Genomic DNA, 14,740 nt, shown 5'->3' with positions numbered 1-14,740 from the left:
GCCCTCCCCCCGCCTAAACCAGCAATCCCCCTTTTATCTGGTTTATATATGGGGGTCTTCTAAGACACTCGTAAGTTTCCTCTTCCAAAGAGTAACTCTTGTCTTTGGTTATGTCTCTTGTCTTTACTTTTATTTCTTGAACATAGATCATCCTTTTTCTATGTATTCCCGCTTCTGCCTTCTAGAAAAACTTGAAAAATTAACCTAGGCACACAGCCCAATGACTACTACACTCACCAGGATTCCAAGCTACTTCCATTGTCTTACCACAAGAAATCTGCATTTAAGTTCCTGATGCCACCTCAAAGACCGGGGCAAGGATGGGAGGGGTCCAATAGCGCATCATTTCTACTTCCACTGCAAAGGGCTCTTTCAGCTGCAAATATTAAAATCTGTTCCTTTGTCTTCAGTTTTACTTTGGGTGGTGGCATTCTGACCACAGCCTGCTTAATAGTGCATGAAAAATTCATATCACGGCTAGTTGGAAACTGCAGCATACTATTCATTCTGGCTATGAAAACATTAGGGCTTTGGGCAAGCAAAAAGGTTCACTGCATGTTCACTTGGGGGATGATAAGCTCCTGTCAGTGGCTTGTTTGGCTTTTTTAGTGAGCTGGGGAAGGGACCCATCAATCAGTGAGTTACTGAGATTTGGAGGGGCGATTCTTTTTTTTTTTTTTAATTTTGTTTATTTTGGGCTGCGGTGGGTCTTCGTTACTGCGCACAGGCTTCTTCTAGTTGTGGCGAGCGGCGGCTTCTCGTTGCGGTGATTATGGCACGTGGGCTTAGTTGCTCCGCGGCATGTGGGATCTTCGCGGACCAGGGCTCGAACTCGTGTCCCCTGCACTGGCAGGCAGATTTTTAACCACTGTGCCACCAGGGAAGTCCTTGGAAGGGGCGTTTCTTGAATATGTACCAAATCCATCATGGTGCCCGTAGCCAAGATCTGCTTCTGGATACACTTCCATCACGTGGAGTAGCCCAGTTCATCAGACAAGTAAGTTTCCAAACATATAAACATTATCTACAGTATCTGCTGCACGTGTTAGACAAACATTTGCCCATAAACAGACTCTAAGTCTCTCAAGAAATAGGCAGATTCTGGTATGTGCCCAGTCTGTCAGTGATGGATGGTCGCTAACTGTGTGGCAGATTGCATTCCTCACTTTGTGCCAGGAAATCGTAGTGCCAACTCTTCCTGAGAACACCTTCAGAATCTGGAGGCCTCACTACAATGCAGCTCCCAGTAATTCCCACCAGCCAGGCATGGAGTCTGGTAGGCTGTTGTTCCTTTTTTAAAGTTGATTTCCTATTACTGGAAGAATTAAATCAGGCTTTGCTTTTCCTTTTTCTTGCTTGCTTCTCTGTCTTTCCGCTCATAACCTTGGAGCAGTACTACTGTTTAAGACGGTTGCCTCAAAAGCAGCTAATGCTTCATTGAAGGCTGCTACTGAACTTGAAATAACTCAAGAACTGAGGTAAGGGGGCAAGGGAAGCAGAAGCTGACAGTCCTAAAAATGAAAATTAAAGAATAGGAACTTTGCTCCCCTCCCAAGAGTCACTGCTGGGGTTACAGCTTGTTTAGAAGCTAATTATTTGATTTTATAATTACTTTTGTGGGTTGCAAAATAATTACTATGGAGGCAAATCTCCATCTGGCAAAATAGCAGAGGCGATTGTTCTAAAGTTCACACCGAAACAAAAGCAGAGTCAGGATGGTTAGCTCTTAGGTGGGGATTAGAAATCCATCCTCTTTTGTCACATGGGCCAGCCTGAAACCCACATAAAGGTCAGAGTAGGAGTGGGGAAAGGAAAGATACTCCACAAACCCAATTCGGAGGAGTTGTTTCTTTTTAGCTTGATTTGCATTTTAAATCTGTCCCTCTGCGTACACTAGGACATCATTTAGCCTTTGAAAAGGACTAAAACTGCAGTTCTGGTGAATGACACTGACATGTGATTGAGTCCCTTTCAATCCTAAGATTAGATGTGGTGTTAAAATGGTCAGTATGGGTATCTCCTAATTATAGGAACTGTGATGTATCAGGGGTCAGCAAAATTTTTCTGATAAAAGCCAGGAACTAAATATTTGAGGGTGTGCGGGTCTTTGCTGCAGTTCCTCAACTCTGCAGCTGTGGTGCAAAAGCCACCATAGACTGTACGCAAACGATTACGCATGGCTGTGCTCCAACAAAAGTTTATTTATGGACACTGACATCTGAATTTCGTATGAGTGTCTTGTGTCATGAAATATTCTTCTTCTTTCGATTTCTGTCAGCCGTTTGTAATTGTAAAAAAAAAAAAAAACATTCTCCACTACAAAAACAGAGGGAGGGCTCAGGGACCCCTGCTTACCAACCCCTGATCTAGATGGGTTTTAGGCATCGCAACGTCTTCAGGGAAGAGAAATAATGATCTCACAGGTGGAAGAAACTCAGGACAGAGGTGACTTGAGAGCAGGTAGAGGGTATCAGCGGCCCCTGAGGTTTCCCAATTCTAACCAAACGCACTCTCCACCATATAATTTCCTCTTGCGCTTTTTAATGAACTGACAGTTTGCTTTTGGTGTTCCTTTTCACCTGAATTTTCCTGAAAGAATCACTTTCATGTTTAATTAATCACTTTAAGAAGTTAAACCTCATTGGCCAAAACAAGTAGTCTCTTCTTAGAGGTTCACATCTCAGAAGCAGCCAACCATGGCTGCAGAGATGGAACCAGAGGGATGGCCCAGGTACAGCAGCAACAGCAGGTGACACGGAGGAACCCATGACCACTGATCCTCTGTTCCCTCCTCCCTAAAACGGTCACAATAGTATTTCCAACCTTAAAAGGTTGTTCTGATGATTACAAGGAAATAATATGTGCAAATTATAAAGTGTAACATAAATAGAGTTATGTGTCTACGTTTTCTAAACTTATCGGTTTTCTTAAACAGACTGAATCAACTCTCTTCTTGACCATCAACTCAGAACCTTCTCACCCTCTCTCTTAATAATCCTCCAGGGCGACAAAAATCCAAAACACAGATAATGAAAATCATTGGAAAGACGTAGAGAAATGGGACTTTACCTTCATTGCTGTTGGGAATGTGCAATGGTGAAGCCACTTTGAAAAAGAACCTGGCAGTTCCTCAAATGGCTAAACATGGTGTTACCGGATGATCCAGCGATTCTACCCCTAGGTATATACCCAAAAGAAATGCAAACATACATCTACACTAAAACTTGTACATAAACGCTCAAAGAAGAATTATTCATAATAGCCAAAAAATGGAAACAACACAAATCACCATCAACTGATTAGCGGATAAGCAGAATGTATCATAGTACAGCCAAGAGTATACAAGGAGGAAAGGACACTCTTCATAAATGGAAAACTGAACAGCTACATGCAAAAGAAATTAAACTGGACCCCCATTTTACAACCTACACAAAAATCAAATCATCATGCCCCCTCCTTTCAGCCATGTCTTCAAACTCTATAAACACCTATTCACGTCCGAAAAGTTCTTACCATTTGGATTAACTAGCAAACTACAGAAATGAATATTTGGGGCTAGCAAACAAGTTTTGATCCTTCCCCTCTCAATACAGTTGTATGCGTATATTTTATCTATTGGTCTTTTTTAATCTCCTTTAGACATATAGGTATATTTTAAGCTATAGATTTTACAAATATTTTAAACATTTCTTCTCCTAAACTGAGTGAATATTTATAGATGTCTATAAGTCAGAAAGATATTAGAGCAGAAGGGGAAATTATTTGCAAAATTACATATGAGTTCAAAGTTATGCTGAAAATAAGGCAAACTGACTTTGAATTGCTGGTGCCTGAAAGTGTTACTGGGCCTTTTTATGAGTCTGTAATAGGATAGCAGAATCTTGGTCTTTTGACACTTACTGCTTAAGGTCCTGAAATGACCCTTCTTGGCTATGAGTGTCGGACCCAGGCCCTTTCTCGTCTGGTCCCTGCTTAAGTTCTGCCAGCAACACCATCACAAAAACCTACTCAAATTTGCTCCAATATAATATAGGAGTGGGGGAAGGTGGCTGATGAATCTGTAGAGATCATTATCCTCGCCTGTACATTTCTGTATATGTGTACAATTTTTCATAAGTTTTGTTGTTTTTTTTAAGGTAGTTTAATCATGCTACCTCTGCTTAAAAATCCCTGTGCTACCTTCGGTGTCGCTGACCTAAAACAAACGGACTGCCAGTCACTTCTCCAGCAAAAAGAAGGATTTATTCAGGATCAGCAGAGAAATGCAACTGGGAGTCTACAACCTGTGAAGGTCCCCAAACAGCAAGGAAAGGAGGATGCTTTCATAGAAGGGAAAAGGAAGTTGGGAGGGCTTAGTAAACAGAGTCCCTGGCTCTTCATTGGCTGAATCCTTGTCAGGCAAGAAGAGGAGACTTTCTTTTTCCTGTTGGGCTCTGCTATCCTCCCAGGGCATGAGAGCTCCCCTGTCTGGTCTCCCAACTCTACTTAATTGAGACTTCTGTTTATTAATATTTTTACAGTGCTCACTGAATGAGATATGAACTCTTTCATAAACTGTACCAGGATTTTCCTGATTTCCCTCTTGCCCAAGTCGGGCCTGACACTCTCTACTTTCTGCCTCCAAAACACCTGCCTCGGGCTTCCCTGGTGGTGCAGTGGTTAAGAATCCACCTGCCAGTGCAGGGGACACAGGTTCAAACCCTGGTCCGGGAAGATCCCACATGCCGTGGAGCAACTAAGCCCGTGCGCCACAACTACCGAGCCTGCACTCTAGAGCCCACGTGCCACAACTACTGAGCCTGTGTGCCACAACTACTGAAGCCCACACGCCTAGAGCCCATGCTTTGCAACAAGAGAAGCCACCGCAATGAGAAGCCCGCGCACCGCAACGAAGAGTAGCCCCCGCTTGCCGCAACTAGAGAAAGCCCGTGCGCAGCAATGAGACCCAATGCAGCCATAAATAAATAAATAAATAAATTTATTTATTTATTTAAAAAAAAAAAACACACACCTACCTCTCTCAAACACTTTTAAAACTTCTGTGCATGTATCGGTCTACCTATGTCCCTGTGCTACATTTAAGGTCTTTGAGCACAAAGACCACACTATCTTACCGATTTTTATATTCCCAATGCTTAATCTGGCACATAAAAATGCTGCAGAAATATATCATCAGAAAAAAAATGAATAATTGCCCCAACATATGTTTCTAGACTACCTCATGTCATTTTTCCCTACATTCCACCAATTCTACCTGCTGAACGTCTCCCCTTTTCTGGGCAGGCTATGCTCTTTTGCTATTTAAAACATTTGCTTTTTTTTTTTTTCTTACCAAAATGCCCTTCCTTATTTATCTGAGAAAACTCCTCCATTAGGCCCTAGTACAAATATCACCTCCTCTGGGAAGCCCTCCTGCCTTACTCACACAGTTAATGGCTTCCTCCAATAATTTAGCAGTTTACTTTCCTGCTGCTCTAAGGTCGATTCTTCAAAGGCAACAACAGGTTATTGTACCTCTTGGTATCTGAGGGGGCCCTGCACACACAACCTGCTAATTTTATAAGCAAACGTAAGAGAATCAATCAATAGGTCAGTTGTGTGAGTACAGTCTGCCCTCTGTATCCGCAGATGCAAAACCCACGGATGCGGAGGGCGGACTGTATTCATTGCACTGGCCATTTGATATAAGGGACGTGAGCATCCCTGGATTTTGGTACCTGCAGAGGGTGCCTGAAACCAATCCCCCACAGATACTGAGGGACGATTGTACGTGGATACTTTAGCAGAATTTTAAGAGCCCACCTTCATTAGAATTCCCCCCCTCTTTACACCTCTTCCTAACACCCCACTAAGCCCTTCTTCACTCTCTTCACTACTGTCCGAGCACATGCTTTTCGTTTCAGGGTTCCAAACAACCTTTACACCCTGCCCAAGTTAGAGCCTTTCCTAAGCTCTCCTGACTTCATGGAAGCCGTTTCCCGCCTCTACCCCTTGCTTCAGGTCACGTCTTCCCTAGCTGTCCCTTTTACTCCCAGTGTCCATTGGGCCCATGTCGATAGAATTCTCCAGTAATTATTGTTCTGGAGAACAATACAGTACAACAGTAACAATACTTCATCCAGCTGTTCACTTTTCCTCTTCCGGAGAAACAACTGGATCTCACCTTGCCTATTTTCTGGAATACCCGACTGACCAAAAAGTGCTTAGTCATTGTAAATTTAGACATATACGTGAGCCCTTTTATCTAGAATGAACTGGTCATGATTGTTAAAATTCTAAAACCAGCACAACAAAATACTTTTGACATGCACAATGTTGAAGGGGCTCTTCCCCAATCTCACTTTTATTTGCTTTTATTAGAAATACATGTTTTCACTGTTAAATACAGAGTAGAATTGGTGCGTTCATCTTGGACCCAATCCAGGGATGTTTAATTACAGAAGATACCAAAGGGCGCACAATAGCAGGAGGAAAAATCCAGGACAAGATTGAACTTGGCAGTAACAATACAGATGACAGTAATCACAGCTAATATTTCTCCAGCACTTTCTCTTGCCAGGCACCATGCTAAGTGCTTCGTGCTAATTGTCTCATTTAATCCTCACAACGCCATGCAGTAGATAATATCGTGGTATCCTAAAGCCACCCAGCTAGCAAGTGGAGGAGCCATTATTTGAAAACAGGCAGTGAGGTTCCAGGAGCCACCTCTGGACTACCACTAGAAACTTCTTCATGAACAGTTCTGTTAGTAGCCCTGACGCCAAATGGTGGCTGAATTTTGGAGGACTGCTCACCTAATCTTTAGGCACCTCAGTTTTCTCATCTGCAAAAAGAAGGATTTGACCCACAGAAACTCATAAGGCATTCTTCTCTAAAAAGCTGTCTTGTGGAATGAACCCTACAGAGTAACAGAGAAGTATTAAGGCAAATTGTTTTTGTTCTAAAAGTTCACATTGGAATCCACTAGAATAACGTGTGAAATATTTCGAACTCCGAAAACAAAATTTGGAAATGCCTCTAGTGAGTCAATGGATTAGTGAACTTGTCTATGAATATTTGAAGAATAGAAATCATATTTAGTGAAATGAAAACAACCTTGAAATATTGATTAATCACATGTAAAAGGCACTGAGTAGCAGCTACAATCAGTATGTCTTGTTTCAACACCATACACAAGAATAAACTCAAAATGGAATAAAGACCTAAATGTAAGGCCAGACACTATAAAACTCAGAGGAAAACATAGGCAGAACACTCTATGACATAAATCACAGCAAGATCTTTTTTGACCCACCTCCTAGAGAAATGTAAATAAAAACAAAAATAAACAAGTGGGACCTAATCAAACTTAAAAGCTTTTGCACAGCAAAGGAAACTATAATCAAGATGAAGAGACAGACCGAAAAGACAGACCTCAGAATGGGAGAAAATATTTGCAAACGAAGCAACTGACAAAGGATTAATCTCCAAAATATACAAGCAGCTCATGCAACTCAATATCAAAAAAACAAACAACCCAATCCAAAAATGGGTAGAAGACCTAAATAGACATTTCTCCAAAGAAGATATAGATTGCCAACAAACACGTGAAAGGATGCTCAACATCACTAATCATCAGAGAAATGCAAATCAAAACCACAATGAGGTATCATCTCACACCAGTCAGAATGGTCATCATCAAAAAATATACAAACAATAAATGCTGGAGAGGGTGTGGAGAAAAGGGAACCCTCTTGCACTGTTGGTGGGAATGTAAATTGATACAGCCACTATGGAGAACGGTATGGAGGTTCCTTAAAAAACTAAAAATAGAAATACCATACGACCCAGCAATCCCACTGCTGGGCATATACCCTGAGAAAACCATAATTCAAAAAGAGACATGTATCACAATGTTCATTGCAGCACTATTTACAATAGCCAGGACATGGAAGAAACCTAAGTGTCCATCGACAGATGAATGGATAAAGAAGATGTGACACATATATACAATGGACTATTATTCAGCCCTAAAAAGAAACTCAATTGAGTTATTTGTAGTGAGGTGGATGGACCTAGAGTGGGTCATACAGAGTGAAGTCAGAAAGAGAAAAACAAATACCGTATGCTAACACATATATATGGAATCTAAAAAAAAAAAAAATGGTCATGAAGAACCTAGGGGCAGGACAGGAATAAAGACGCAGACGTAGAGAATGGACTTGAGGATGCGGGGAGGGGGAAGGGGAAGCTGGGACGAAGTGAGAGAGTGGCATGGACATATATATACTACCAAATGTAAAACAGCTAGCTAGTGGGAAGCAGCTGCATAGCACAGGGAGATCAGCTCAGTGCTTTGTGACCACATAGAGGGGTGGGATAGGGAGGGTGGGAGGGAGGCGCAAGAGGGAGGGGATATGGGGATATATGTATGCATATAGCTGATTCACTTTGATATACAGCAGAAACTAACACATCGTAAAGCAATTATACTCCAATAAAGATGTTAAAAATATAGATATATGTCTTGTTTCTAAATCTATCATCTGATTACTTTTTAAACAGGCCACTATAAGACAGCGGCTTCAAAATATTTCTAAAAACTGTTTTTAAAATGTTTCATTTCTATTAAAAATTACTTGAAATTACATTTTAATACACAATTATTAATGACATTGTAATTCCTACAATAATTCCTCACTACTAATAGACTCAAAAGGAATTCAAATAAGAATAGAAAATATATATGAAATTATATAGAGAAATACCTTGTTTTCTAGAATAGATTTCTCCCTAGAGTTGATTTTTAACTATTTGTAAATTAAATCATATTCTCCTATTGACTTCCAATATAAGTTAGGTGATACTTTAGCTATGTCTCTTGCAGCTTTTTTTTTAAATTAATTAATTTATGTTTGGCTGCGTTGGGTCTTCGTTGCTGCGTGCAGGCTTTCTCTAGTTGCGGCGAGCAGGGGCTACTCTTCGTTGCGGTGCGTGGGCTTCTCATTGCGGTGGCTTCTCTTGTTGCGGAGCACGGGCTCTAGGCACCCAGGCTTCAGTATTGTGGCACGCGGGCTCAGTAGTTGTGGCTCCTGGGCTCTAGAGCGCAGGCTCAGTAGTTGTGGTGCACAGGCTTAGTTGCTCCACGGCATGTGGGATCTTCCCGGACCAGGGCTCAAACCCGTGTCCCCTGCATTGGCAGGCGGATTCTTAACCACTGCGCCACCGGGGAAGCCCTCTTGCAGCTTTATAATGTTCATAACTTCTAATCTATTTAGCTAAAAATTTCTCTCCCTCTATTCCTACCAATGCTAGCCTCTCTATCAAGTATGTAAGGCAGATAAAATTAAAGGTACTAGGAAATTGTGTAGTTTCTTCTAGTTCTATAGCTTAATAAACCTGGCTTATCAAGACTGCACATGTATATAACACAGACACACACACACACAAAACAGTACTTAATTTTCTACATTCAGTATAGGTGCCATATAAAAAAATAATCAACTTGAGGCACAGTGGAAAGCACCTTAGTTTCAAAGACGAACAGAGAAGGATTTCAGTGTTTTTTCTACCCTTCACTTGTTTGTGGCCTTTACACCAAAGTGCTACATAAACTTGTTTCCTCATCTGAAAATGGCTTCGGTATTGAAACAAAACAGCAAAGATGAAGGAAACACAAACTGTCTTTGGCCATTAATGGTGAACTGTATTCTACAATTTTTTCAAGTAATTTTCTACTTAAAAATAAGGTCAGCAAAGCATCCTTAGTACTAGTTAGTGGACACCCGGAACTTAAAAAAATACTCAAGTAAAATGGCAAGTGCCAAAATGTCATTTCAACTTTCATATGTTCACTGAGCCAGGGATACTCTTTCTTTTAAAATTTAGTCTATATCAGCCAAATACTTTTAGTTATAGATCGTCTTTAGACTGAAAGTTATTAAAATATGCTTTAAATATGTTTCAATATATTTTATATATGAGGAAATTAAGAATGAGACTCAGTGAGCAATGCCTCTATAAAATTTACCCCGTGTAAAATTTCAAGTGAGGGCTTTCCAGCTGGACCAGTATTGTCCTTGGTTGCTACTAAATGACCTCAGTGGTGCTGAGGAGAAACCTAACATATTTATGGTGCTGGACACAAGGCAGGTACACCCCACCGCAAGAAATGTCCTCCTCTATGGAGCCCTACTAAATCTATGAGCATTACTACAATCTTTACTACACATTTCCTTTAAAAGAGCTGGCTCTCCTGGCATGCAGACAAGATGACTCAAATTGAAAACAGCTTCTGGAGAGCTTAGCTCACAGAACATCTACTCATGACAAACCATCATTCAAGGTCAATCTCTGCAGAAAGTGAAATTTATCTGAACTTCCTTTCCCTTCACAGTGGGCAGTGCTGCTTTGGGCTCTGGCAGTAAAAGTAGAAGGGTTAAGCTCCTGACCTCATTTTATTTCAGTGACTAATGAAGCACACCCCACACTGGAAGGCAGGATTAGCAAGTGTAGAATTCAGCAAAAATTAGGCACCACAACATGAGGTCTCCCCTAAGCAAGAATCCTTTGAAATTAAATGCTTTAGTCCTATCAGGTAATAGGTGAACATCCATAAGTAGCCCCTTAAGACATTCTGGAGTGTTTGAGGTGGTAGGGATGATGCATGTTGGAAGCGGAAGCATGGTGTTCATAATTACACACATGAACACACATCCTTGAGTGTAGATACAGGCCCTTCCTTACTGTAGCAACGTTCAGAGATCCTAATTTAAATAAACCCCTAAGGTTGTGCAAGTAGCCCATTTGGGAAGCAATTCAGTCGTCAGAGTGACTCATTTAATAAATATTTTAGCCTGCATCTCATGGTGTATTACATTAGATGGTAAAAGTCTGGCTTTAGATCGCCCCATTAATCCATTTATATTCCCTAGGCATCAGCAGCTTATACAGTAACCAAAGGGCCAAACGCATGTCAGTGTGTGCTTCTCATAAACAGATATCCTCCCCAAACCTGACAGGAGCCGCCTCAGCGTGTTTTGTGCGCCTTCCTTCCTCCTGCACGATTTTCCCCTCGGATGCCTAGTGCCATCCTGCACAGCCTCTCTGGCAGTTTAATCAAAGAAAAGTATTACGCCAGCAGGACTCTAATTCTGAAAAGACATTAGCCAAACCAGTCGCTTCATTACGCTGCACCTCAGAGGCCAGCAGGGACCGGAGAAATTCTAAGTGATAACGCGTCTTCCAAAGGCAACAAGCAAAGCAGCCTGGTGGATAGGAAAAAAAAAAAAAAAATCTGCCTGCCCACGCAGGTGTGAGTGTCAAGGCAGGCGATGAGCTTCAGGCTGGCCAGTAGCTAATGCTTTCCCTGCAAAACCTGCTGCCTAAAACTTTTCCGAGACCTTCAGTGGCCCTCCGGAGTCTGCTCTATGAGCTGCTTCGAACTGCCCGGGAAATGCACCGCCCCACGGGCGCGTCCACATCTGCAGAGGCTTCTGCCCGGTCCGCGCAACGCTGTCCCTCCTCCGTGTCTCCTTTTGCTCAGAGCCGCCGGCAGCCCGGCCCCCTTTCACCGCCCCGCTCCGGATCGTTCGCAGGGAGCTCTTTGGCTCGCAGGGCACACCTGGAGGAAGCCGCTGCCGCCCCTCCGCCACCTCCCACATTTTGGCCCGTAGGCATCAGCGCAAGAGGGACCAGCGGCGGCACTCCAAAAATCACGGCCATGTTCTACTCGGAGCGGACATCATTCAACAACTCCACAAGTCTAGTCTCCAAGGCGCTGTGGCCGAGGCCCAACCACCGCTCCAAAGTGAATCCACCCGAAGCCCACATCTGTAACGCAGCCCAGCAAAGCTTATATCCTATCCTAACGCAACGACGGGAGAACAGCTAAGAAGCCCAGAAAGCTAAGAAAACTGGCGGAAGCATCTTCTTAAAGCTAATTATCTTGCCCCTGATGAAGCCCCTAAAGCCCCACCTTCCCCCAAGAGAAAAATCCCAGAGTTGCCGCTTTAACTGTTTCAAACCCCGCCTGTAGGGGAGCATTTCCATCAAGGGTCTGTGCACGGATGCGGTCCGGGTTCGGCTCCGGGCAGCACTCTGCAAAGTGCCGGACGGGCGGGCGTCACGCCTGGCTAGAGGGCGGATGTCCCCGCAGTTCTCCGGGCAGAGACGACGGCGGCGCCCCCAAACTGAGGACCGGCACGGCCGCCTCCCGCGCTCGCCGCCGCCCCGACGCGCCCCGGCACTCACCGTCCCGGGCGTCCTCCCCACGACTGCAGTTGCTGCAAATGTGTTTGATCTCCTTGCCTAGTTGACAATGGATCACAAAGGACACGTTGTTGTTGCTGTCGTTGGGGGCGGGCTCCTTCAGGGGCTTCAAACTCAGCAAATAAAAAGCTTTCTTTTTGGGTCTCTGGGAGCTCGCGCCTGGCACCGCGCCCTCCCCGCAGCGCGGCGAGCGGAGCGCAAACCTCCTCGGCTCCGCGGCGCGCGTGGGCTCCGCCATCCGGCCCCCGGGCGTCCCGGGCCGGGCGCTGCTCCGGCCCCCGCGCGCTGCCACTCGCGCCCCGCCGCCTGGCCAGCATGCCCCTGCCACGCCCCGCACCCGCGTCTCTAGAGCCGCGCGACCGCGGCGGGGCGGGTCAGGAGAAGGCGCCGAAAGGGGCTTGACCTCGCCGACCTCCCTGCCCGAGCCAATCCGGATCCCGAGGCCCGAGTAGGGTTTCCGGAAGGCACTCGTCCGTCCCACCTGGGATGCTCCGCTCCCGCCTCTCCCGCGGCCTCCCGCGCGCATCCTCCACCGGCAGCCCCACCCCCCGTACGTCTCAGCGCCAGCGACCTGAGCCTGCTGGGTTGGCAGCTACCTTCGCTCTCTTCGAGCTGCAGGGCAGAACGCTAGCCTCCCCTCCCCCTTTTCCTCGAGCCTCCCGCTGCCAAATGAAAGCAAGATACACCACACAGAAGGCAGCTGCGCTGGGAGCCCTCGGGGTGCAAGCGCCTCTCTGGGGCCGGAACAGATTACCATTCTCGGGTGGGTCCAACCCACAGCCCTTGACTTTCACTGGAGCCGACAACCTGTTACAACATAATTGATGTTCTCACGTTCAATAGAAATTCCCCGACCTGAAGGGGGGCCTCACACCAGTGTCATTAAGACTTAGAGGGAAAAGGGACAGAAAAGGCTGCTTTCGTCAATCCTCAGGAATGACAACTTGCAACTTTGGGATCCCAGCTTATTTGGCTGAAGATTCCCCTCTGTCTTAGCACAGTGAATAAGGCTTAGCAAGGCAAATGACATCAATTGAGAGCTCTAAAGAAAGAACAGTGTCTTAAAGCAAACCCATGGCTCAATAATAATAACAGCTACAAATTATCGAGCCTTTGTTTAATATGCAAGTTTCCCGAGGTTTGTTTTTTTTTTTAAATGATGCTATAGCTACACAATAATCCTGACTCCGGTATTGTGAATCCTACATCACTTTTTGGAGAGCTAAGGCTTAGAGAAGCCTCGTAGCACAATCACCTTGTGTGCTTATTTTAAAAAGAGACTTTGGCGGCCTCAAGGCGTGAGATCCTGGCTTAGTAGGTCAGTGCAGGGCCCAGGAATCTGTAGTTTTAACAAGCTCCCCAGGTGATCTTGATGCAAAGCCTAAGTGGGGAAACAGGTGTTTACAGCCAGGTGTGCCTGACACCACGCCTGTTATTCCCTCCATGCCCCATTCCCTGTGAGCCCTCGTCCTGCTTTCGAGCCACTGAAACAGTGTCAGTTAAAGGATGAGATATCACCACCAACTGTTTCCAGGAACTTCTCCAAAGTGAATTTCATAATACCCTGTGTCTTCCACTACCACAAAAGGCAGGTCGTTGCTACTCTCTCCTCCCACTGGGCAAATTCTACACCTACAACTCACCTCGTAGAGAAAAGAGTCGACCACCCACTGGGGGTATTAAATGACTGTGTTATAATATGCTTCTGATCACCCCAACTCTGCCACCCGGTCATTTACATTACTGCTCATCTGCAAAGCCTTCTGCCCGAATCAGCACATTCCAAGCTTCATTTGCATTCTGTAGTTAGGAACGCCAGGTGTCCAGCTGCCATGGCCTGCTCTAGAAGCAGATGTCAGGGAATCCTAGGATTAGGGTTCTGCTCTCTTTAATTACATCACAACCCAGTCTCTCCCTGTGCCCAGCGGGGCCTTTGGGGACCCCTCCCTTCTCGCCTGGATCACCAGCCAAAGCAGCCACAGATAAATCTCAGTTTCTTCTCATGTCACATTCACATCACTTGGTCCCTGACTGATTATAAGCCTCATCTTAGAGGTGGCCAAGGACGCATTTGCTCTGCTGGAGAAGTGTATGAGGGAATTTATTGCATTGTGTTTTGGGCAAATATTTGTTATTCTCTTTTTCAAATCCTAGATCCCTCTCCTAAATTGTATCACCTCTTAACTACCTTCTGAAAAGAAAAAATATATATACATCTTTGTCTTAAATGAGTTTTTTTAAGTTGCCTGCCTTTCCCACCCCTCTGCCCACAGATAAGAACAACAGACCTGCAGAAACCCTGCAGGGCCTTATTAAAATAACGGAGCCCAAAGCAGTCTTATTCGCTTGCTGAATACTAAACCACACCTAAGAGCTCAGGTGTCTCTATCTTAACTGGCCAAGTTATGCTGTAGTAGAGAGAACACTGACATGACCACCAGCTTAGTCTCAAATATTGATGGTGATGCCCTGCAGCTCGGGGGCTCTTTAT

At 44.6% G+C, this 14,740-nt stretch overlaps 1 protein-coding gene across 6 annotated transcripts in view; it reads right to left on the bottom strand.

Moving 5' to 3' along the window:
- The window catches only part of PHACTR1 (phosphatase and actin regulator 1), a 300,263-nt gene that overhangs the window by 233,096 nt on the left and 52,427 nt on the right, over positions 1–14,740 (bottom strand). For 5 of the 6 annotated variants that reach the window (XM_061195729.1, XM_061195730.1, XM_061195733.1 and 2 more), the window contains exon 1: positions 12,232–12,520. The exons of the other annotated variant lie outside the window; for it this stretch is intronic. In XM_061195729.1, the coding sequence (XP_061051712.1) occupies positions 12,232–12,487 (256 nt within the window). In that variant the 5' untranslated portion in view covers positions 12,488–12,520. Of the gene's footprint in view, positions 1–12,231; positions 12,521–14,740 lie in introns of those variants that run through there. 6 annotated transcript variants of the gene reach the window in all.

The sequence above is a fragment of the Eubalaena glacialis genome, chromosome 7 (assembly GCF_028564815.1).
Source record: "Eubalaena glacialis isolate mEubGla1 chromosome 7, mEubGla1.1.hap2.+ XY, whole genome shotgun sequence".
NCBI lineage: Eukaryota > Metazoa > Chordata > Mammalia > Artiodactyla > Balaenidae > Eubalaena > Eubalaena glacialis.
Note: the sequence above shows the minus strand (reverse complement) of the source record. Positions and strands in the feature narration are given on the sequence as shown.